The following is a 26,481-nucleotide window of genomic DNA, read 5'->3' as shown; positions in this document are numbered from 1 at the left end:
ACAGTAAGGATGGATAATTTTGTGAGTCTGAGACTGCTAAGTTTTCATCCTGATTTTGCCTTGCTATTATAATGTATCCTTGAGCTGATTGCTTTTTGCTGTGATCCAATGAGGAAGATTAAAATAAGATTTCAGTAAAATATACAGACTTTTCAGTGAAACCAGTCAACCTTTTAGCCATTGATAAAAGAGCCTGTACTTCCCATATGAAGTTAGCACAAGTATAATATACATATGTACACACTCATATATCAAGGAGAAATAGGGTTGCCAACCCTGCTCCAGGCTTGTCCTGGAGTTTCCAGGAATTAAAGATTAATCTTTAATTAAAGATAATGTCATGTGATGAAACCTCCAGTAATTCATCCAACCAAAGTTGGCAACCCTAAGGAGAAATAATAGGGCACTGTCAAGATTGGGTGGGCCAAAATATTACTTTGTCCTGTTTATAAAATTTTGAAATTCTTTACCTGTATTCATCCTCTCTAGAATGCTTCAATGCAAAAAAAAAACCAAAAAAACCCAACTCAGCCTATATAGGCACCCCCATAAATAGCAAATCAATGGAAACAGGTTTTCAAAAGGACTCAGGGCCAGGTTTTCAGGTTGTCACCACTGGGACCAGATTTTCAAACTGCTCAGTGCCTAGTAGCTTCCACTGTGGCACATATGGCTGGATTTTCAAAGATTCACTTATATTGGCACTTAAATAGGAACTCAGGTTTTTTTTAAATTTATCTCCTGATGAGGAAGAAAAAAATATCACAAAGGGAACAGATTCCCAATGTAAGCTTAACAGTAAAAATGATCAGTTTTAAAAATTGTGTGAGATTAATATATGTCTGGGTTAGGTTCTGTCTGTACTTAAAACGCTACAGGGACAAAGCTGCAGAGCTGCAGCTATAATACTGTAGTGCTTCAGTATTGACGCTACCACATAGTCTCCAACATAAGTGGATTTACAACAGCTCCTCCCTTCCTTCCTCCCTCCCTTCCTTCAGGAGAGGTCACCTGGCAGTGGTCGGCTGAGGAGTCTTTGCCTTTACCCAGGCCTTGCTTCAGGAGCTAAGGACTGGAGATTTGCTCTTCTTGTTGGTCTGCCACCAGCTGAGCTCTTTCCCCCACATTAGCTAATTAACCATATGTTGCCCCATCATAGGTGACCCCCTATGCTCCACACACATAAAGAACAGGATATTCACTGAGTTTACACTCATGGAGTTTTTTATTAATATTTACAGTTCACCTCACTCCAGAAGTGGCAAAGAGTTCAGTATTCAGTACCTAATAACCCTAGGGATCTACCAGGGGCAAGAGACATCTGCAATGCCACCAATTCCTCCTGCTACCATTTGAGTAATATAGACTTCCTCCTTGCAGCAGCCAGGAGCATGTTTCCCCTACTGCTGCCTTTGTTATACTTGCTCTGTTGATAAATATTGAGGAATGCCAATCTGCAGTATTTCTAAACCCTATCTATTAAAAAAACACAAATCAGACCACATAAAAACATACATTTTGCTTAGAATTATTAGATTTTGGAAGTTTTTAAAAATGAACAATTTGGGAATCACTGTATTTGTCTTCTGTTGTCTGAGCTTAATGGTTAACTTGGGCCACATTTTCAAGTTTTTCTCCACATCCATGGGGGCTGGAAACTTACTGTTGAAAAAAATTAAAGTTGAGATTCTCACCTAATCATGTGGAGCTGGGGCTTTGAGGAAAAACATTAAATAAGATGAGACTCACAATAACATCATCAGATTTGGCAACACTGAGTTTGTAAACTTTTACCAGGACTAAATTTATTTGTTTGATTATGTGGTACAGTACCAGTAAGTGAACTTCATTTTCGTTCCAAACAAACTGGCTTCTGGGTCTTTGAGCAATAAAACTTCTTCTTCTTCTTCATTACCAAACACTATTTATCAACCCAAATTTAACAAATATGTATCTTCTGAAGGCCGTAAACGGAATAATAGATAACATTTCTCGATCTGTCAAATCTGCAGAGGACATATGGATTTAAAGTACTGCCATTTCCACTAATTTTTACTTGCAGATTGGTCAAATGAGGGGCAAGGAGAGACTTCCACAATGAAAAACATCCCAATGAATTTTCCATGACGAAAAATCCTGGCTTGCTGATAGTGTAGTATCTGATCAGTCTGATCTTCTAATAACCTTTTGAACCAAGTAGAGTTGGACAGTAAGTAGCAGAATAACAAACGGCCATTTTCCATCTGATAATTAATAAGAAAAAGCTTCCTTACAATGTGAATTCACTTGGAACTGCGTGTTAAAAATATTTGCAATGAATTAAATTTCCATACTTGTATATGTCAGATGTACTGCTGGAGGGAGACCTTTGTACTTTTGTAATACTATACTTAACGATCATTACATAATTAACTTCTGGGGTGACCTTAAAACAAGCTCCTTAGTATTGTCTAGCCCCACGGCTGTCAGCAGGATTTCTAGTGATTGTAGTGGCCTAAGGACTCTTACTTCAGAGACTAGCAGAGATCAGGCATGTTGAGAGAGAGACATATGGTTTCCTGGAGATTGATGACAGCTACACCAAGCTTAGACCACCCACTGCCTATCATGCTACTTGTTCACTGGTAGTTTTGTACATAGGATTTTAAGATGTCTAGTGCTAACCACATTAGTATTGTCATATCCCAAAGAGAGGGAAAATGGGTCATAATTATCTTGTCTTAAAGGACAAATAATTTCTGAAGGTATGACTGGTATGGAAGGCTAGATTCTTCAGTGGAAAACATTAACTGAGTACAAGCTTAAACAGCACGGAATCTAGAGCAAATAGAGGCATGGGAATGTGGGGGAAAGGGATTGTTGGCTGGCAAAAGGCATTAAAGAAATATGTGATGTTTTAATTACAGAAAATCTTTTGTAGACAGGTACTATTAAGTAAATTGCAGTAGTTTGCTGGATTTCACATTCCATTAAGAAGCTCTGGAAAGATGATCTATACAGCACTAAAGGTGTATAATTGTAATTTGCTTCTTGCAGCGACAAACATTGATTGTGAAATGTATTATGATAAGCACTTCCTGGGCAAGCAACTATTAGATACCTTTGGGAAGGTATTACTGTTTAGTTTTAATTTCTTTTATTCCCTTTCTGATTACTTTCCTCCTCTTATTATAAATGTGTTGGGGTCAAGGTGATATTTGACTGAGGTAGGCTAATGTTTGAATTGAATAAGATGAAGGGGTGTATCATCACTTTTAGACATGGGATATTTAAAGATGAAGTATGGTCTACTGGGTAGAACAGCAGATGGTAAGTCAAGATTTTTGCTGTGTTGCCAACTCTCATGATTTTATCAAGTCTCACAATATTTGGTGTCTCTCTAAAAGCCTCAGTTCCAAGAGTTGTGGTGTTATGTAAGAATCTCAGTTTGTTTGTTGTTGTAAAAAACCCTCACCAAACTAAGTTTTCAGCCTGTGTGGTAGTGGACAAAAGATTGATAGTGTGATTTGAGTGTAATGTCAAGTCGCAGAAAACAGAAAGCAAGTAGAACCCAGCATTTATTATTTTTAAAAATCTCATGATTCTTTAAACAAATCTCATGATTTGCAGGGGGGCATAGAGGCTGAATCATGGTTTTTGAGCACTTGGGGCTGCCATTACTGCTTCATTTTCTGTTCTGGCACTAGCTGTGCAGTGCTGGGCTGCATTGTATGGTTTACTATACCCATCTGTAAATGGGTATAATAATTTACACCTGTCTCACAAAGGTATTTGAATCTTGATGTTTGCAAAATGCTGCAAGATCCTTAAAAGGTATTATATGAGAGCAGAGTGATATTATTGGGTCAAATCTGGAGTTCCTGATTCAAGTTTTACTGAGTCCTTAGGCAAAACTCTCAGTGAAATTAATGCCTACGTACAGAACTTAGGGTTTGTCTCATTACCCAATATATATCTCTATGATATGTATGCTGTAAATTCCTATTAACAGTAGTGGGAGTTAGTGCATAATTCTACCTTCATGATGATGAGAGAATGTATCTGCATAAATCTAATTTAAGCTGAAAAAAGCAAGGACATTTAGGGTTGAGGCTGCCATTCCATCTTTTACTCATTTCTAGTATTGCAGTAAACTTTATATGTAAGATCACCCTAGGCATAAAAGGGTGACTTGAAGACACAGTGGCAATGTTAACTCTAAACAGCCTTGCGTTTGTTAGTACAAGCTAAATCCTTAACATTTTTGGCATGCTTTATTTTAATTTAATCTCAATGTCATGGGAAAATTGAAGTTAGATTTTGAACAAAGATCTTCCGTTTCAGTAAAGAAACTAATAACCAAATGGGTTACCTCAATGAGCATTTCCTAGTCTGGTTTTTGGACTCTTTGGACTCACACAAGGCTAGAGCTAGGAAACAAAAGCAGAGATCCCCAGGGTCAACCTGGGTTAGCCCTAAAAGACATTCGCTGCTGAAAGATTACTATACCTTGTGAAACCATAAGCTATAACTTATTTTGTCTATATATGTTACCGGCTTTAACCTGCAAATAATTCATTTCTTTTCCCTAGTTAATAAATCCTTAGTTAGTTTACTAAAGGATTGGCTACAGGTATTGTCTTTGATTTGAGGTACAAATTGACCTGAGGTAAATGACTGGTCTCTTGGGACTGGGAGAAACCTGAATATTTTGTGATTTTTGGCATAAGTGACAATTTATCACTAAGTCCAGCTTGCCTAGGTGGCAAGATAGACTGGAGTGCCCAAGGGGACTGTCTGTGGCTCCATAGTGAAACTGTTGTAGTGGTTCAGGAGTTCACATTTGTTACTCTGTTTGTGAAATCTTGTTACAGAACATACACCAGTTTGATGTGTCTGCCTGCTTTCTGACAGTCTGCCCTGCAGTTGGCACTCATGGTCATGAACCACTTCAGGCAGCATGACATGGTGCTTTAGGTTTAGTTAGAGAGATAGCTTGTTTCAGTTTCCTGGGCGACTTAGGGGTTCAGATTTTGGCATCCTATGCTATGGTGGCTGCACTATGGACCCATTTCCTATTGTTTCAGTACTGTGTATATGTATGAAAGCACTAGTACAGCACCTGCCTTCCCTCTATCCCAAAGCTCAGTGCTATGTGTGTTACACTGGCACAACTCACTTCCACTCTATACCTTGCTCGTAGCTCTATGTCTTTGGGAGTAGGGGCTGGGGCTCGGGGTGGGGGAAGGTTACACTGGCACAGCCCTCTCCTCTCTACCCAGTCTAGTGCTGTGTATGAGAGTTACTGATGTGATCTCTCTGTCACTGCCATGTTTTGTGCATTTCTTGATGGATTTCCCATTCAGGGTGCCCCCAACAAGCGGGAGCAGATATGGAGAAGGCATGATCCTATTCTCCACACGCCTTCAAAGCAGGGGGATCCATGGCAGATGGGGATAATGGGGGAACTATTGGGAATAGGGTATTGGAAGAAATTGGGGATTGCTGCAGGTGTAGACTGTGGAGGGGGAAAGATTCTGGAAGAGGGATTGGTGGAAGGGCAAGAGAGATCAGCACAGCCTGTATGGGTAGTCGGGGGAAGAAGGGAAGGCCTCGATGTATGGGGGGGTGGGCTGTGGAGGAATGTTGGGCAGCTTTCCCTCTTCTGCTCTCTCTCCATTAGCTTCCTGCATTCTGTTCCTATGTCCCTATTCTGTCAGTCCCTTTCCCCCATTGTGTCCCCTTTCAGCCCCATTTCTTTCCAGTCCCTTTACCTGCCTGCGAGCAGCACACAGCACCTGTCACCTCTTAATTCCCTCATATCTTGGGCTCCACATTGGCCAGACACTCACCAGGGGATGAGTGAGGGGAAGCAAGGAGATTGCCTAAAACCTGGCACCACAGTGGCTCCCCAGCAGCCAGGAGAAGGAACTTTAGCTACATACCTGTGTGACATCAAAGCTGGGATAAGGGCGAATGTGACCAGGCTGCCAAATGTATGAGTGTCAGGCAAGATGCATGATGTTTGGCAGCCCTTCCCTCCACACCCTCTGTAAGTGGATGAATGCTGTGTATATTGGGGTGTGTTATACTAGCACAGCCATTCACAAGAGCAAAGACCAATACTGAGAGCTGACAGTCAGTGGGGCTAGAGGATTTCTTAGTGGGTAGGTGCAGGAGAGTTCTGCTTGTTTGAAGAGACAAGGAAACACCTGAGTAACCATACTTAAAGTATGGAGGAGTCTATCCTGGGGAAACAGTGATTCTGAAAAAGACTTGGCGGTCATGGTAGATAATCCACTGGACATGAGCTCCCAGTGTGATGCTGTGCCCCAAAAGGGCTAATGTGATCCTTGGATGTATAAACGGGATCATCAAGTAGGAGTAGGGAGGTTATATTACCTCTCTATTTGGCACTGGTGCAACTGCTTCTGAAATACCATGTCCAGTTCTGGTGACCTCAGTTCAAGAAAGATATTGATAAATTGGAGAGGGTTCAGAGGAGAGCCACAAGAATGGTTAAACGGTTGGAAAACATACCATACACTCAAGCAGTTATATCTATCTAGTTTAACAAAGAGAAGGTTAAGAAGTAACTTGATTACAGTTACATGGGGAACAAAAAATTGCTAATGTGATCTTCAATCTATCAGACCAAGTTATAACAATATCCAATGGCTAGAAGTTTGAAACTGGAGAAATTCAGGCTGAAATAAGGTGTACACTGGTTGATGCTGATGATTATGAAGAAGCATTCATTTTTATTGTAGTACTTTTGTTGTAAACTCTTTGAATTAGGGATCATTGTTTTGTTCTGTGTTTGTACAGCACTTAGCAAACTAGATTCCTGGTCTATGCCTGGGATGCCTAAGTTCCATCACAATAGAAATAATAGTAATAATCAGTTACAATAATTATTGATAAATAATATCAATTTTTATTTGTAGGTTATTTTTAATTTTTATTTGTAGGACTATTTGTAGGTTAAATCAAATTGTGCTATAATTGTTCATTTATGTAAGCTGTCAAATTTAGATTTTATAGGTAAATTATAATGCGTGTTTTATTTATAGTCAATAAAGTATAATCAAATTTTTTAAAAAACGGACATTTGGTCTATAAAGGAGACATATTACCTATTATGTGCCACATCTGTCCTGATACATACCAACTGAAAATAACTGAGATTCCATCTGTGGATCACCAACTACTGTTAGTCTTATTTTAGAGAAACCATGAAAGTTAATCAATATGGATTTGCAGCTAGTGATTTTGAGCTTTTTCTTAAAATTTCCCCCAGGTAACTCTAATTGTGGTAGCAAGAAGGGGGAGCCGTAATGCTGATGAGGTGCTGGCAGCCACAGCCTTTTTTGCCATCCTGTTACCTAAACTTGCAGTTGAGCTGGGATAAAGAAAGTGGGGGTAAAAAGCACTGGTGATGCTGTATAGTATGTATAGACTAGAGCTGCCACATTAATACCACCAATGGGGCCACATCAGAAGTTCAGATTCTTCCTACATCTTCACTTTCATTTTCTTTCTCTGCATTTTTACTGACATAGGTTAAATACCACACCCACAGACTAGGTTGGACTTTTACCAAGGCAAAGGTCTTCTATGATAAAATCGAGAGTACGCAGAACCTTTAGCAGACTCTTTTTTTTCAAACATTCACTTTGGGGAAGAGTTATTTGGAGTCTTCCAGTACAAGATTCACAGTTGATTTGATTGATTTAACATATATCTGGACAGTAATTTCCTGGTGGTGTTTAGTTGTCAACTAATACAGGTATGCTAATTAATTTATCTTTTTATAGCACAAACTGTTGAGGTAATGGTTTGGGCCATAATCGCGCTATTATCTATATTGGCATCTGTTCATCAGGGAAGGAGATTGCAGGGGCACAAATTTGTTAGAACCTGGCTTGAGCTGGGAGTTGAAGGTGCTGCAAAGAGCAATTGTAGCTCAAAAAGTGGTCAGCACCAACCAGGAAGGGGTGCAGCCAGGGAGTTGGTTAATTACCATAGTGGTGATTTGCTGTGGCACTTCTGGACAGGAACTAATTCTCCCTCCCTCCCCCCAGCACAAGAGACCTCACCAGCTTCAGTCCCTCTATCTTACTATCATTCTAACCGATATTTTCAGATTATTTACAGTATCAGTAACCTCATAATGTCACAACTTCAAAGTTTTAAAGAGGCATGTAAATGGTTCCTGATTTTGGTATTTTGAAACTGCTTTTAAAGACCTGTATAAATCCAGGAGCTTTATACTAGCATCGAGTCACACCCCAAATTCCTATAGAACAATGGCAGGATGTGACGCACTGTTTGGAGAAATAATAGTTTTACCTTGTGCGAAGATTCCCTTGCTGTCCTGAAGGCAATATACATTATTCATATTACCTGTGTGATCTTAAGGCAGCTAAAATGTCTGAATTATGCACCAACTAGGTGTGTAAACTGTAGAAGTTACTGCTTCCTTTCATAGCAGTAAGTTGCATAGTGTTTTTTGTAGATATCTTTTTTGAGACCCACATGGACTACCTATCATTATTTCCTACTACTCTACCCACATTTTCACATACAGTGCCCCCATTTCTATGGACAATGTGCATACTAGCATATCAGGGATTGTTGTGGGAGGAAGGAAGAATGGTCCAGTGGCTAGGACTCTAGTTTGCTTTCCTCCTCTGCCACTGACTCTCTGCTCTCAATTCTAAAGTTCTGCTCCAGTGGCTCCTGGCAGCCAGGAGGAGCAATTTCATGGAGAGCCTTCCCAAGCACCTGCTGTCCTGGCATAGAACATGCTCAGTGCAGATAGAATCTTTTGAGAATTTTGCTGCCACCTTCTAACAACATCTGCTGAGTATGTGCAAACAATGATTTTCAGAGGCTTATTATAACTCAGCTAAATTTGGATGGACTTTCCTGGGGATAGCAGTAGGTACATCTGATTCCAGAGTGACTTTCCAGCCACACTCCAAAGCATAGAGGTGATAGAGCTTCTCAGTGAAACAGTTGTAGTAATTTTCTTACTTTGGAAAAACAGTGTCTTTTCCTCTAACCCCATTCTTAGGGACAGCTAAACCACTTTTGCTGAAACCTTTAACAAATTCAGCCTAAGCCAGACACCCAGCATGAAAAATTTCAGCTCAAGTGGTTAAAATTTGACAAAGTTATAAGCAGTTGCAAACAGGATCTTATAATGCAGAGTGTTTAGACAATCTTAACTGTAGTCATTGCTACCAGCTCTGCCTGTAATAATAATTCTGAAAGAATGTTATCTTAAAGTTGGCCTTGCTGCAATACCCAGCCTTTCTATTTCAGTGTTTTCTTACTGATGCTGAATACAACAGTATGCTGAGATCCTCTTGAATGATGTATGCTAAGGAAAATGTGTGAAGCTGATACCACTGGTGAATTTGCATAGCTGTTCTACGTATTCAGCAGGCAAAGGAGACTTGAGGCGTTTTGTTTAAGTGAAAACTAGCTTTTAAAAATGATTGTTTGCCCTTTTGTACAAATTGGCCTGCTTCTGATCTAACGATCATTAATTTTTCCTAGGACTGATTCCAGTAACTAAAGTGGAGTTGCTTCCAGTTTATACCAATGTAAGTGAAATCAGAATCAGGTCCATAAACTGTGAGCTCTAATTTAGAAAGGTCATTGTTTGACTATACTAATTCTTGACCCACCCATATTTACTTTTAAAGGTCATGTACAGTACAATGGAAAATGTTGATCAAACAATGCTGAATAAACAATGAAGAACTCTTGTGTGTGAATTCTATAGTCAATCTCATACAGCACAAGAAATAAATTTTATTTACAGAAAATACATTTGTCATGAATCATCTTAATTAATCTGGCTAATTCTGCTTCCAGCAGAAACCAATACATAATGCTTTGGAAGAAGGAGAAACATACCAACTCCCACACCCTCAATAATGTATCTGTCTACTTTCATAATGCTGTACATGCAACGGATGGGAAAATTCCATGTTTGATGAATTTATATCTTGAAGCATCAGATTTGATCAACTATTATTGCACTGTTTTTCAATTGCATTGAATATCTTCTTGGTCTTGTACTATGAGACAGAGTAAAAAAGTAAAAAATAAGCTTATGCCCAAATAAATGTGTTAGTCTCTGAGGTGCCACAAGGACTCCTCATTGTTTTTGCTGATACAGACTAACACGGCTACCACTCTGAAAAAAGAGGAGTTTGTAAAAAGAGAAAAAAGAGGAGTTTGTCAGTTTGTACTCAAATGTTAAATAATTGAGAATAATGTACCTTAATTGTGCCTCTGCATCTCCTTTTCTATCAACACTCCTGATGTTTGCAGTCTTTCATGTATAAATCCCAACATATATCTAATAGCTTTCACTGACCTTTTCAGCTGTCTTAAAATTAATTGATCAAATTTTGATGTACTCCTTCTAGGGTAGGGATGCCATTGAATAATATATTGTTATATATTTATTTTTTGTGTGGTTTTCTCTCTTTTTAAATGTACCCAAGCATCCTACTTGTTCTTTTAAGTGCAATTGTATTCTGGGCAGATATATTCTCCAAGGACACCTATGATTTTTCTTCATAGCACTCAGTGCTAAGATCCCATTCGTCTACGGGTTATGAGAGCTCAAGGAATCCTTTATTATGTGTATTATTTCCAGTCTAAATGACATCTGCCACTCTGATGCCCAGTTCCCCCAGTGTGTTTAAATCCATCTGAAATTTCTCCAATCTTCAACAGTTTATACTAATTGAGACTATTAAGTTGTTATCAACAATGTTCATAAACTCGCTGGCTATTTTTGTCCTCCATTTATGTCAAAGAAGCTGAAAATTTCAGCCCTAAAAACTGAACTTTGCCATTTATAGAATCCTATTGGTTGGTATGGATCTCCAGTGACTCTTCCGAAGTAATTCATCCTTCTGCATTGTGAAAGGATTGACTTAGCTGACCTAAAACATCCTTTCCCATTGAGTATCGTGTCAAGTCTTGAATAGTTCCAGTCAAGCTACCTTTGTCTGTAATCTCTTTGGAGCAGGAGCCTTGTCGTCTTATCTTTCTGTGATGCAGCTGCTGGTAGCACACTATTATCTCTATTTGAGTAATAAAATAGTGAGAATTCTGTAAGTTCCTTGGTAACTTGTTCCACTGCCTAACTCTTCTCATCGTTCCCATGCATTTTTACTATGTTTAATTAGCATTTCCCTGGGTGCTGCTGCAATGTAGTATTATTTCCTGTTCTATTCTCATTGTCTAAAGAGAATAACTGGCGTCGGTTCTCTTTGCAAAATTCCTTTTGGCTGTTTAATAGTGTTATGTTTACTCTCATCTCATGCATTATGGTGGAAGCCCACCCCAGACTAATGGGTAAAGCCACTGCCCTCTTCTCCTTCAAATGTAACCTCAGGATTCATCTGCAAAGTGGCTGGAGGTTTGGGAATTTTTGCTTCTTTATGATGTACACAGAAGGCCTGAAAGATTTTTATTTGTTTTTCTTTCTAGCCAAGTTTTTTCTGATTATTTTTTATTATGGAAAGAACAGGAATAAGTCCAGGCTTCTCTGGTTGTGCTGTAGGGCCTCCTGTAGGATCTCTGGGATGTGTACTGTTACAGAGGCAGCAGAAGTTTGCTTTGAATGTGGGAACAGAGATGCATAGAGAAACCTGAACATCCTAAGCAGCATGCTAATCCTGGCGAGCAGAGAGTCGGGGAGCATAGCTCTGTTTGGGGATCATGGGACAATTAGGGTGTAAGGGCCACACCAGCCACTCTGGGTCCTCCTCTTGCCTCTCTCCCCAGCAGATGCAGAGCCCCACTGGGCCTGAGAGCATGAAGCAGCTCACTGAAGAATGACACAAGGGTGGAAACAGAGATTGGCTCCCACAGTATTTTCACTATGGGAGCACTAACCTCCACTGCTCCCTCGGTTCCACTGCTCCTGTACTGGTAGCTCTGACAGGGGTGCTGAATCTTTCACAAAGACTTACTTAAAGTTAAGTAGACATTAACAAAACCAAAACAGAGTTTTAAACATTAAACAAAATCTTTTCTTCTGTTGATTGCTCCATTTGTACTTTCTTGGCACTTGTGTCACTGTTTCACTAGCTCACCGATTATCAAAGGTTGTCTACGCTGCAAAAAAAGATCCACCACAGAAAGTCTCAGAATCTGGGTCAACTGACTCGGGCTCATGCTGCGGGGCTAAAAGTACCACTGCAGATGTTTGGGGCCAGGCTCTGAAATGCATTGAGTGAGGATGGTCTCAGAGGCTAGGCTCCAGACCAAGCCCGAACATCTACACTGCTACTTTTAGCCCCGTAGCATGAGCCTGTTTCAGTTAACTGGACTCTGAGACTTGCTGCCACAGGGTTTTTTTGCAGTGTAAACATACCCATAGAGTCTTCCAGACTACATAGGAACTAAGTTTCTCATGTAAAAAACTATACAACACTCTTTGAAACAAAAATTCTTATTTGTACACTACATAAAAGCAAAACAGGGCACAACCCCTCTTTTTTTTACTTTTCAATTAGATTGTAAGGTTTTATTGCATAGACCTTGTCTTCCTGTAGGACAGTGCCTAATACTGATCCTCATCAGGGGTGAAACCCTGGCTCCACTGAAGATAATGGCAAAACTCTCTGACTTAAATGTGGCCAGAATTTCACCCTAGAGCTTTAATACATATATTTAATGTAATACACATATTCAATACTAATATTTAATTTGCATGGCTCCCCACAGCACAAGCTTACTCAAGTTTAATGTAAAATCCGTCTGAAAACTGGTTTTGTAATGATCTCACTGCTGGCTAGGAGAAACTGCCTTTTAAAGGAAAGCATAAAATCTCTTGTTGAATCAGACCTGAGCTTAATTAATAGAGATTCCTGTTTCTTTTGACTCAAGAGAAGTGATTTCAGAAAGATTGATCTGTGTCTGCACATTCGTTTAAATAATCCTAAGTCAACAGAAATACGGATGCCAAAGGTTAAAGTAAAATAATATTGTACTAAACCATAAAACAGTCTCTGTCTCAAAGCCTCAAAATACAGAGACAGAAGCCCCTCTGTGCCTTTTGTAAATACCAATAACATAAAATGTTCAATACTTAATTTAGATGCTGTAATTTTTCTGCACAACATTCATCTTGAGAATTATGTTAGCCTGCCTCCGATTTGGAATAGGGAGCATGCAAAGCTATAATGAGGAAGATTGGATATTTGCACCTGGCGTAGGAGAGGTGTGTCTTTAGCAGCAGACAAAAAGAATAGTCACAAAAGAAAATGGGCTCTGCAGGCAGCATATGTCATGTCCATTATAGTTACAAAGGCAGCTTCTGCTTGAAAAGCAGGCAGATGAATTTGAAACACAGGCTAGGGCAGAGCTGGAAAAAGCAAATTGCCAATTGCCTGCAGGAAGAGGGGAAACTATTGGATCCTCTTGTCAACTCACAGCTCTGTTTTTTTCTGGCCGATCCAATAGTGGGTGAAAAAGAGAACAGGAGGTGCTGTTTGGCCTCCTTACTATATCCTCAGCTGTCACTCAGCCAAGGACACTCCAGGAACATCAGGGAGGCACCAACAGCACTCTCAACCATATAGGGACAGCTCCAGGAACCACCACTGCGGGGTCTCCCCCTGTGCACTCAAGCCACACTCTGGGTGCAGGGTACAGGCAGAAGAGCTTTTGGCCAGGCCCAGTGTGTGTCCATTGAGTAGAGTGGCCAGGATTTCTCAGAAGGGGACATGCTTCCTGGCATAGGCGCCGATTTTGTGGCTGCTCCAGGGCTGAAGCACCCATGGGGAAAAATTGGTGGGTGCTCTGCACCCACCGGCAGCTCTCCACCCCAGCAATTATGGTCAGGACAGTCGTTTCAGGAGCAGGATTAGACCATCAAAGCCAAGATTAAATATTTAGCAAGCCAGATGCAGAGAACTGCAACACCACTACAACACTACGTTAACCAGTGGTCAAATCTCAACAGAAATAATTGCTCACAAGTTTATATATATGATCATTATTGGCTTCACTCTCTTGTGTTCATAATTTGTGTTCTATTTCAGATTAATTGTACCCTCTGATTCCTGATATGTAGGTTACATGAGTAACTAAAAATAGAAATCTGTGTCCTTGAATGAAACAGATAAATAAGATCAACACAAGTGATCGGAGTCACACAGAGTTGCCAGCTCTCACTGTTTTAATCCCATGTCTCACAGTGTTTGGTGCTCTTTCAACAGTCAGATTATAACATGAAAATTTCATCTTTCATGTTTTTTTAAGGAAATTTCTAGCTTTCATGGCTGCAGAGAAAAGCTTGAAAACATGAACTATGAAGATTAAAAAACAGAAAGGAAATTAAAAATCATTAAAATTTAAAAAGATAATAAATGGTTATTTTTAAGACAGAAATTATTTGGGGGGCTCTGACTCATGTTTTTTGAATACTTGGAGTTGGCAATACTGATTAAGTCAATACGATTGCTCACATGACTAAGGCGTGTGAGATATGGCCAGCTATCTGCAGTATAGAGCTGTCAGTCTTTCTTTCTTTTGGCCCTCCCAACATCCCAACACTTCCAGCTGAGTGTTCCTTCTTCACTAACTCAGCAGATTCTTTCTTAGAGCCTATGGTAGGTACCCTCAGTCATTGCATTATTCCATTGACATCAGTGGGGGAATTGTATATAGACAGGAATAGAATATGGCCTTGAGCCTCCTGCACTAGAACTACTGAAGCAATCAAACAAAAAAACCGTAGCAGTTTAAATAGACACTGCAGCTACCGTCAGGAAAAAGTACTTAAAACTGATGAGCTTTTATCCTTAATTATTTTTTGTTAAATAAAGGGATAGTAAGAATACATATAAAAATATATAACATATAGATAGGTTAAAATAGCCCATAGTCTCAGATGGAGCCATGATATGATCACAAGAGATTCTATAACAATTTTTGTACAATTGCGGTGTTGGATGGCTAAGTTCTATTGTCCTACCTAAATGCCCCCTGAATATGATATTTTTCATATTTTTTTAAAATATGTATTGGAATCTACCTAATCCGTTTTTATTTTTTTTCCAATATGTGTTCTGGCTCCTGTTTCTCCTGATAGATGCTATCAGTGTGAGGAACATATTGACAAATCAGGCCAGCAGTAGGAAAACATGGCCAAGCCGAACACAAGTATAATAAATAAACAAGAGACAGAACACAACTTGGCCTGAAGAGGTTCAAACAGATTCCAAAATATATTTAACATTCCCCTGCCCCCACCCCGAACTCCCGTAAAATGTGAATATCAGGAGCTCTGATGTTCCACCAATTGGGGCCCAAAGGTGGAGCTTTCTATCTGAGCTGGGCTTCAAGGAATCCTGGTTCTAAATACCAGTAAGCCATTGGGTGGAAAGGCAGAGCCTGGTGACCCTCTGGACCCTCTGGACCCTCCTTTTCTCATTGGCTGGTGGGTGGGGAGAATATACTGCATTCTGTTGTAGGGCGTATCAGACTTTGATGTCACAAAGGTGGTGTTCTTGCAGTGAGACAACTAACTCACAATAGTTACCTCACTGTAAAATCCTGAGTGGAGACAAGGCACTTGTAGTGTTTATGGTGAGGTAGTTAGGTGAGGTCACCACTATACCCATGCTGACCGTGGTTGAACTTGTCTAGTTTATCTGTGATAAATCTGAAGTGCCTTATCTCCACTCCCAGATAGCTAACACATCAGTTATTCTATAGTAAAAAGACACCCTAGTTGGCAGAGAAGACAAAGCCTCAGTGGCCTCTCCTTCATGCATTCCTCTAGCTTAGCAGGAAGAATCTATCTAACTGTTCTCAATAGGCAGAATGCCCCATGGAACTGCTGCTACTGGCTACCCGCACCCTTATGTGATTGTGGTTAACCAGCCACAGTCTGGACATGCAAACTCATTCATGATTGCTTCTTTAATGAGAAAACAGAAAGCAGGATGGGGAAGAAATTTAAGTGGTTAGAATAGGAGAAGAACTTATTTTTGTGAGGAGGATTTTAGATTGACAATAATGTTTTATATAAACCAAATTCTGATTCCTTTACACCAGGTGATTTGTATTTATTATTATTTATATTACAGTAATACTTAGAGGGGCCCCAGTGTGCTAGGTACTGTAAAAACTCACTGTAAACAGACTATTGCTGCCCTGAAGAGCTTACAGCCTAAATAGATAAGACAGATAAACAGGAGGGGGAAATGGAAACACACAGTTGTGAAGTGATTTGTCCAATAGCACACAGCAGTTCAGTGGTAGATCTGGACATAGAATCCATCTCTCCTGACTCTCAGTCCAGTGTCCTATCCATTGAGCCACATTGCAGTTTTGAGTAAAAAGTACAGTTTAGGACATTAATCATTGTTTTTGTGCACCTGCAATGGAAGTACAATTGCTTATAGCAGCTCTGAATTTGACGATTATGATGCAAATCCTGGTCCCACTGAAATTAATGGGAAGATTGCTAGTGACCTAAATAAAACCTGGATTTGACCCTTAGTGCATTGCAGCCTTGATGTACTGGACAAGCTCGACCAAGATACAAATCTGTCATTTTCTGGCTTTTTTCTTTTAATAAAAGTGAAGATTCAATATTTAGCTGCAGGGACTGTTGTGAGCTTTGTGCTGGAGCTCTAGGGACTGCTAACAGGTGCATGTAAAGAGCATAACAACAAGAGGATGGGTGGTCCAAAGGCCTGAATTTGTGTGCACAAATGGGGCTTGTATGCTGCACAATTGCAGGTACAAATATAGCCTTGCATATTGAGAGAATGGGATGAGGTCCCTTTGAAAACGTGGCCTTAAGAACAAGGGTCTAAATTATCCCTTTTCATGTTAAAATCTATGGGAGGGGGCTCAATGGGAGGAATTTTCAGGGAGAAATGCTCACAGAGTTTATCAGTCCTTCCCTGTGAGGATGGTGTTTGGTCTCCCATGGAATTGGCTATGAGGCCCACCCCAATGTGACGTTCCCCTCTGGTGTTATCTGGACCGGTGATCTGCTAGGTCACTCCAATCCTTGACTCTGGGAGCCAGCCTTACCCTGCACTGCTGTGAGAACCTCCGCTCCTGGGCTGTTCACGCACAGCCTCTGGCATGTAAGCTGTTCCCAGCTACTTGTAACCAAATGACACTCGCCAATATCTCCGGTACCAGACACAACCCTAGGAACCTTCGTCTTGCAGTGCCCAGTTATGCCCACTGGATGCTGCAAGCTTATATGAGTTCGTCAGTTTAACAAAGAAATTGGTATGTATCAGGCTTATTATCCCAAGGGGAACCTCTGACACACTTCAAACCAAATGCACTGCTTCAAGTAGAATAAATAAACAAATTTATGAACTATAAAGATAGATTTTAAGTGATTATAAGTCAAAGCATAATAAGTCAGATTTAGTCAAATGAAATAAAAGCAAAACGCATTCTAAGCTGATCTTAACACTTTCAGTGTCCTTACAAACTTAGATGCTTCTCACCACAGGCTGGCTGGTTGCTCTTCAGCCAGGCTCTCCCCTTTAATCAGTGCTTCAGTCGCTTGGTGGTGATGGTGTCTATAGATGTAGGTGGAAGAGAGAGAGAGAGAGAGAGCATGGCAAATGTCTTTCCCTTTTATCATGTCCTTTCTTTCTTCTTGGCTTTGCGCCCCCCCCCCACCTTCAGAGTCAGGTGAGCATTACCTCATCAAAGTTACAGACTGACCAAAGGAAGGGGGGTGACTCCCTTAAGAGTCTAACAGATTCTTTTGTTGCTGTGAGGCTGGGCTGGATTTGTCCCATACTTGCCCTGATGAGGTGTGAACTGCCTCTCTGCTCTTGGAGAGTTTTTGTCTGGGCTTGCTTTAAGCCATGAGGATACATTTTCAGCCTCATAACTACATACATTAAATTATAACCTATAACCTTACTATAACATTATTGTAACAATTACTATAACATCACGATAACAACCATGCTCAGTGCATCATGAGCCTTCCAAAGACACCCAACGTGACAAACTTTGCATTGGAGACCACATAATCATTTTATAAAGATGAACATGGGAGTGTAGGGTGTTCCCCCGAGGTACAGAGCATCACATCCAATCCCTAGGGAGCCTCAGGAGTTCAGGGCCTCTTTAGCTGCCCTGATCTATGGCAAACCCGGTGGTACCTGGTAGGAAGCTTCATTGGAGCCAGGCTACCAGGAACTTCCCATGTCTGCAGCTACCCCTTGAATGTGTTGTGTGTTGGGAAAGGGAAAATAATGAAGTCTCAGACTGTATTGTTTTTCCAGGGAATCTCCAGGGGGCCTTCCCCTCAACTGCCTCATCTTCCCCCATTCTTCAGTGTGAACCCCTGACCACACCAAGCATCTTTAATGGGGTCTGGAGCAGGAGTGGAATGGTGCTATGGAAGAGGCCAACACCCATCTTCCTCCATGCAGGAAGGATAGAGCTAGATGCAGAGGGTCCCCTGTGCATGGATATGGGGGGATGTTATCTGAATTAAGATTTGTTTTCACACAGCTAATCCTAAAGCCATTTTACAGGGCTCGATCCTGTGAATGCTGAGCACGCTGGCTCTAATTGCAACAAAGCACTTAAGCATGTGCTTAACTTTCAGGATATGAAACATCTCGTTGAAGTTAAGTGCTTTGTTGGATCAGGGTCAGAGTGCTCAGCACCTTGCACGACTGAGCCCATAGTGCCGATCATTGTTATACGTTGATATTCAGTTGCAGTTGGAAATGAATTATACTGTAGCCTGAGATTTCTGAAATTTGAGATGCCTATTTCATAATGAAAAATTGCTCAATGAAAACCAGGCAGATTATAGGTACATGTTTATACCATGCAGAGTGAAAATGCAGGGTGTGTGAAAATAGGTGTTGCTATTGTAAATTCGTAGTCATTGTTACAATAGAGAAAAGTGCTAGATGTTTGATATTCTCAAAAGTTCTATTCATAGCACTATAGGTGGGGCAATCCTGAGAGATTACTTTGAGGACATCCGATGAAGTGAGCTGTAGCTCACGAAAGCTTATGCTCAGATAAATTGGTTAGTCTCTAAGGTGCCACAAGCCCTCCTTTTCTTTTTGCGAATACAGACTAACACGGCTGTTACTCTGAAATTTGAGGACATAGTACCTCTTATGCCTATTTACAAGGTTCAGTGACTTAAGTAAGTGCCTGTTTGTAATTGATGCTTTATTATAACACTGATAATTTATTATTGCTAGGCATAAGGAATTAAAGACAATTGCTGTCTCTGTCAGAAGATGGAAAACAACATAACCACAATTTCTCGTGAAGAGCTGGAAGAACTCAGAGAAGCATTCAGTAAAATAGGTATGTTTTCTTGTTGTAAGAAAGTTGTAAGCTATACAGTTTCTTTAAAAACAATATCTTAAGGGGATCATGTAATGTTAAACATCGTATGTTTAAAAACACCATGTTTCCTCACTTGTGTTGCTAATAACCCCTAAGAATATATGAAAATGAAAGAATTTTCACACTATTTTTATTTATTTATTTTTTAGCACTAGCACTTTGTTGCAATGTTAAGGTTTTAAACACAATGGGTGAATGTTTAAAAGCAAAAAAAATCCTATTTTAGTTGATCTAAAGAAGACTCTTGAAAACTTTTATTTTAGTATTAGGTTTTGGGCTAAAACCAATTAACAATTTCCTTTTTCATTTGGTTACAGGTTTTAGTGGATTAATAACTAGTTCTCTTGCACCAAGTTAAATCTGATTTACATTTCTAAGTAACCTGAACTTTGTGATCCTTGATCTTGTCTTTGTAGAGAGTAAGTCATGTTAATAAATAACTAAGTATAACTTCATATGCGTAACAGGGTCTCTGCAGCTAAAGTCTAAGGCTATGGTCCCAGAACAGCTTAGGTCAATATAATTTATGTTGCTCAAGGGTGTGAATAAGCCACCCCTCTGAACAACATAAGTTACGCCAACCTAAGCACCGGTGTGGACAGCGCTATGTCAGTCGGATCGCTTCTCCCACTAACATAGCTATCACCGCTTGCAGGCACTGAAGTAATTAAGTCGACAGGAGAGCTCTCTCCTGTCAGCATAGAGCATCTGTCTGCACTAGCACTGCACTGCTGTAAGCTCTCTGGTGTAGCCATAGCCTAAGAGTAAACATGTGTACTATTTTGTCCTATATTGATTGACCCTCATCTCCATACTGCAATTGGAATGCTGACAGACCCCACTCATTGATGGGTGGGATTGAACCAGGGATCTCTGGAGCTTAGTGCATGAGCCTCTACTGCATGAGCTAAAAGCCCTTAGCTAAGGCTGTAGAACAGACTCATTTAACTCTCTCTAAGTGGTCTCGGTGCCACTAGATGGGACCGAACACCACACCTAGAAGGTATGTGGGTTACATAATGTCTTTGTGAACATTTAAGTTTGTTTACTTTGTTTTCTGTTCTTTCTATTAAATATTATTCCACAGTTTGGATACTCAGAGTAGGTATCTCATATTCAGAGTCACACTAAATGGATCTGAAATGACCCTTGCTAATATACATGGATGAGCCTGAGACATTTTTCATGGATTGCTTGCTGAGCTGTACAGAGATACTCACATCCCCACAGTAATTGCAGGCACCTAAGGTTCTAGAGCCAATAATAGATAGATCCTTCCCTACTAACTGTAAGCCAACCAGGCCCACAATCGAAACTAAGGTGGAAAAAAGTTGACACTAAAATGAACATGATTTGGGGGTTTAGCAATCAAACATCACTGGAGAACTACATATTGGGGTATTTACCCATGAATTTGGGCCTCTCATCAGCACACCTTCCATGATTTCTGAGAGCAGCCATAATTACAAAGCACATGATTTTATAAAGGTGGAAAAGTAAATCAATCCACAGAATACAACAAATATGTCAGAATCTAGTGGCCAGGAATCAACCACATAAGTTTGAAGGAATCTGAGCATCAATTTTAGAAACAGTTAACTGAGAAACACACAAGGGCCAAGTGGCCAGTCCAGACCTCCTTCCCACCCTTTTCCCCTTCGTCCTCCCCCTTGACTCTTCCCCGCTTTTTTCCGTCACGGCTTTCATGCTTTCCCTCCCTGCCTTGGCAGTGTTGTCTCCCCCATTAGATGTGAATTATTGATTCAGATGATTTTACAGTTTAATATTAAAGTTGTTTTAAAAAGATTTTTGCATGTGTATGTTATGCTGTGTTGTATGTCACAGATGGCAATTTTAAATTTATAGTTTTTATTTTTTGTTTTTTTTAGTTTGTATTGATTTTGGCCAGTGGATACATTTAATGACAGGCGCAGTAACCATGCCCCTTGATTTATCCAAGCTCCCCCTGCATGCTGCCGTGGAGAAAGTTTCTAGTAAGAAGTGTATAACTTCATGCAGGAGAAAGGAGTTCCCCCTCTGCATTCAGTTTAGTGTACAAGAACATTTTGACAGGATAACTAATGAAACTGCTAAACTAGCACTTAGTAAACTAAAAAGATTGAGATTATTTCCATGGAGTTTAGTGCATGAACTCTGGACCTTTGAGACTTAACCCAATGTAATATTTATTAATTGATATTTTGAATAAATAATGCATTGAGGAAACAATGCCCAACAGCAAAACAATTCGCTGCATGTCGGGAAAGTGTTGCCACTAGCAGTGTATAAATGTTGCTTATGTAACAATGTGCTTGGTTTAAATTATAAAATATACTCTAATGCCTGGTGAAACCAGGTCAGACCCTTCATTGCATAGAAAATCTTCCAGTACTTTGTTATAGCATATTCAAAAGGACTCCCAACATGTAATAGTGTCCACTGGAAGCAGGAGGACAAGAGAATGCAGCAGTACAGATCTCTCACAACAAAGCTAGCTAACAGGTTAAACAAGGTCATTTTTAATATAATAGACATGGGCCAGATTGGATTTATTCTTCAGGGGCCAGTCTCACCACCATCATTAGAAATAAACAACAGATATAGGGCAAGAGACAAAATACAGAGGTCCAAATTCAGACCTAGTGCAAGTAGTTGCTACCTCTTTGAAACTGCTTGCATCAAGTCTGAATTTAGGCCATAAACTACAGGTATTACTGTATGCAAGTGACATCTTGTAAGTAAGAAGAGAATTAATAACAGACCATCCACTCTATTTGGAAGCTGATAGAGGATTTTGGCATAGTCTCAGGATATAAATTATACTAGTCAAAATGCAAGGTTTTTGCTATTAATAAGAGTTTGTGACCTTGCCAGGGCCGTCCTTAGGATTTATGGAGCACTATGCAGTATTATTAAACTGGTGTCCCTATGCCCAACAGCAGCCTGGGCTCACATGTGTATTTTAGATAAGGGTGGTCTTTTGAAGGATTTATTTAAAAAACTATATGTCTGAAGATCCAAGTATTTAAGGCTAAAGATGAATACTCAGATTGTGCATCTATGGAAGGATTTTTTAGAGATGTGATTTTATAATCTTCAGCAACACACTAATGAAATATTTTTAAAGCAAATTTTAAACTAAGGTCCTGTAGACTAACATGTTCTGAGTAAATATTACAGTAATGCACAACTGTTTTTGTCAGTAAATTCAGAAACTGACACTATATACCTGGGGTTTGGTAAATGCCTGTTAAATGGCTCTTTAACAGTTTCAATGTTGTGCTAATAGGTCTGGCAGTAAGTAAAAAGAAAAGGAGTACTTGTGGCACCTTAGAGACTAACAAATTTATTTGAGCATAAGCTTTTGTGAGCTACAGCTCACTTCATCGGATGCATACAGTATACATCCGATGAAGTGAGCTGTAGCTCACGAAAGCTTATGCTCAAATAAATTTGTTAGTCTCTAAGGTGCCACAAGTACTCCTTTTCTTTTTGTGGATACAGACTAACACGGCTGCTACTCTGAAACCTGTCACTTTTAAGTACTAGATCAGTGGTTCTCAAGCTTTTTTTTCGTGGACCACTTGAAAATTGCTTAGAGTCTCGGCGGACCATTTACTGATCTTTCCAAATGTTGTTTGTACAATTAGCTAACTATTGTAAAGTGCTTTCGATAAAAGCGCTGTATAAAAAAAAACTTAATAATTAACTTTTTTTGCTCTATAAATAAAAGCACACAACTCATATTTTAATATCAGTAGTCTTACCTATCTAATGCAAAGGATGTGCCCTTTCTCCCCTGCCGTGGCATCCTCTAAGCTAGGGCTAGGAAGGAGGGGGGTCTCTCCCCTGCCACAGCAGCCACAGAGCTGAGGTTGGGAAGAAGGGCCGTCTCCCCCCGGCATCCGCAGCCCTGGAGCTGGGGAAAGTTGCCTTTCTCTGGCCGCCGCAGCCCTGCACATCCCAAATTCCCCCCACCCCCTCTTCTCACTCCACTGCCCCCTCCCACCTATCCCTTATCCCCCCCAAGGCCACCACCTCACCTTACATGTCTTCTCCAGGGTCCCGGCACCTAATTAGTGGAGTCACGCCTGCGCGGCTCCACTAATTAGGTGCGTGGCCCTTCATTCTCTTGTGTGCTGCCACCGAGGCACACACTTCAGAAGGAACTATCTGTGGACCGCCTGAATGGAGCTCGTGGACCACTGGTGGTCTGAAGACCACATTTTGAGAACCACTGTACTAGATCCCCTCTGGAGGAAGACTCACCAGGCTGCAGCAGCCAGCTGTGGTGGAAGCCTGCAGGACGGGTCAGAACAGGGGTAGGAAGAGGCTGGAGGCTGAACACTGAGACCCAAGGGTGCCCCAAATTTTTGGGTGTCCTACGCAGCCGCATATGCTACCTATGCCTAAGGACGGCCCTGGACCTTGCTGTGTCTTTACCTTGAAAATTTAAGAAGGTGCCTAAGAAGTGTATAGCACATTTGGCCCTGGCCTCTAGGTGCTACCACAATACAAATAACAACTTAAACTGTACGGACCAGATCTTCAGCTGGTGTAAATCAGCGTAGTCTGTTGATTTCACCATATGGTGATTTACACGAGCTGAGGATCTAACCTATGTGTATTCCTTTGTGATTAATATATGTAATATATGGTACGTTCTCTGAAACGAATGTTGTGCTTCTAGTTGGTAATCTGATTTCTTACTTTCTGATCATTTTAGACCATCACTCTGCTAAAATGTTCCTTCCCCTTGATTGTTGCTTGGTACTTGTGTTAAAGCAAAAAATAATAAAAACAATGTTTTCATTTTACAGATATTGACAATAGTGGGTATGTCAGTGATTATGAGCTTCAAGATCTTTTTAAAGAAGCAAGCCTTCCCTTGCCTGGCTACAAAGTGCGAGAGATTGTAGAAAAAATTATAGCAGTAACAGATAGCAACAAAGATGGGAAAATCGACTTTGAAGAATTTGTATCGGTAAGTAAGACAGTCCTCTCAGGCTACCCTTTAAGACAGAATTATTTGAATTTAGTACCAGAAGGCTATACATGCAGTATGAGATAATTATGAAACTGGATTTTAAAGAGCATATTTTGTGACATAGTGTAGGTTTGCCATACAGAAAACACCACCAGGTCCTGTGTACAGTATGCACTAGGCATGCAATTTAATTATGCTACAGGGATGGAGGTAGGAAAGGACCGTTTCACAATATTTATTCAAGGGTATAGGAAAGTCATTCCTCCAGTACTGCTCATTGGGGTTCAGTGTTCTGAAGGACCACAACTACCCATAGGGCACTAGAAAACCAACACTTTGAGATTTACAATGTGTAGCATGAAATTCAATAGGCATTGGGTGCTTCACTCCCTTGGGTTCCTTTGAAAATCCCAGTGTTAGTTCTTCTCTAACATATTACATATTCAAGGTATTGTATAAACTTTGAAGGATCAGTTACCTTGCCTAATAGGAGATTGAACTCTCCAAAGTGCCCAGCATCTCTAAGATGATGGAGTAGGGTAGCAAAATTAAATTAAATTGCCGGAGAATATTTGAAGAGCAGCATATATAGTAATTATAAACCTTCACTGATGTGTGAATGGGAGGATAGTTATGACAGCATGACAGTTGATTGACTATTATGCAGCAACTGGCCACTCCAAAATAAGCTTTGTAAGAATACTAAAATCATTTATCTCTATTTTTTTCCCCAGTTCAATAACTGTTTTTAGCATAATCCTGGGAAATTGCTGTCTCCATCTACCCTTTTCATAAAGGAGCAAGCTTTAACAAATAACAACAGAGAAGCAGCTGGCATGCTGGTGCCACAGCCCACATAATGCTGATTAGTGTTGTCTGTTTTCTTGTGCTCCCTGTCTGTCTGTAGCCACCTGTTATTTCTTTTCTTATATTTAGATTGTAAACTCTTTGGGGCAAGGACCATCTTTCTGTATGATGTTTCTGCGGTGCGCAGCCCAGTGGGGTCCTAAAAATGGCTGGAATGCCTAAGCACTACTGAATATAAATAAATATTTTAAATGGCATACAATTTTTACACTGCATGACCTGTTCTCTCTAGCTCTCATTGTGGTCTTTGGGTTCCAGTTTTGGGAATAGAGTATAGAACCATACCCCAAAGAACGCTCCAGCCCAGTACAAAGAAGCACCATATTATTTCAAAGGAGATGTAAAACTGTGGTCCTGATCTCTAAGTCATTTAAGATCCTATGGTACTATTCATAAGAGTAGCGCATTAACTTGGTGTCCTTGCCAAATTCCAACTTTTGTAATCACATTCAGACTCTAAAATCTCTCTGCAGTTTCAATTAGATAAAATATTATTTGCTTCTGGTCATATAGGTCACTGTACTCACATAACAATGTAGTTTTTCCTCCTGTTTCAGTGCTGGATAAAGTATCCCTATGTGTGTCTGCTGGGATCTTTCATAAGATGAGATAATATTTCAAACTTTCTTTCTCCCCTTTACTGGCTTTAATTTGGGCAAGGTGTGAGAACTCAGAGCTGGTTGTGATAAGTGCCCTTTTCTGCCTCCTCAGAGGAAGCAGTCTGTGCCCCTCACCTTCAAGAACTGTCAGTTCAGCCCTTCCTTTAAACAAAGTTGGATTGTTATAAATTCCAGCCTTTAAATCCTGTTTGTGATACAAGATGCCTATACTATTGCGCTGAATCACTGTGCCATATTTTTAATCCGCAGGGGAGCCATAATTTTTTACATGGGTCAGTGGCTGGAGTGCTTCATTTGTGAGAATCAAACAGCTTCAGACTGATTATTTTTTGCAAGCAAGCAATTTTTGCTTTGAATCTACAGTATTGCAGCTGTTTATATGAATAAACAAGCAATTTGTTACAATTTGCTAGGGTATGTTGGCATTTCTACTGGAAATTCTAATTTGCTTAGGTTCATAACTGAACCGTTAAACACTTGTGTATCAATATTGCAGCCCACATAGCACATAACTTCACAACACTTAGGCATAGCAGGTAAATACAGTACAGAGTATCAGTTTTATATGACAATTTCCTTATTTTGGTGGAAAGTTTAGTCATAATTTTA

The 26,481-nt window shown here is 40.2% G+C and overlaps 1 protein-coding gene across 4 annotated transcripts in view; it reads left to right on the top strand.

Annotated features, from left to right (window-relative positions):
* PLS1 (plastin 1) overlaps positions 1 to 26,481 on the top strand; it is an 83,817-nt gene that overhangs the window by 18,944 nt on the left and 38,392 nt on the right. For 2 of the 4 annotated variants that reach the window (XM_073359778.1, XM_073359782.2), the window contains 2 exons: positions 19,248 to 19,356; positions 24,219 to 24,382. In XM_073359778.1, the coding sequence (XP_073215879.1) occupies positions 19,287 to 19,356; positions 24,219 to 24,382 (234 nt within the window). In that variant the 5' untranslated portion in view covers positions 19,248 to 19,286. Of the gene's footprint in view, positions 1 to 7,641; positions 7,769 to 9,546; positions 9,594 to 19,247; positions 19,357 to 24,218; positions 24,383 to 26,481 lie in introns of those variants that run through there. The other 2 variants (XM_073359779.1, XM_073359780.1) reach the window with 2 other exon arrangements.

Source organism: Lepidochelys kempii, chromosome 9 (assembly GCF_965140285.1).
Source record: "Lepidochelys kempii isolate rLepKem1 chromosome 9, rLepKem1.hap1, whole genome shotgun sequence".
NCBI classification, from domain to species: Eukaryota; Metazoa; Chordata; order Testudines; family Cheloniidae; genus Lepidochelys; species Lepidochelys kempii.
Note: the sequence above shows the minus strand (reverse complement) of the source record. Positions and strands in the feature narration are given on the sequence as shown.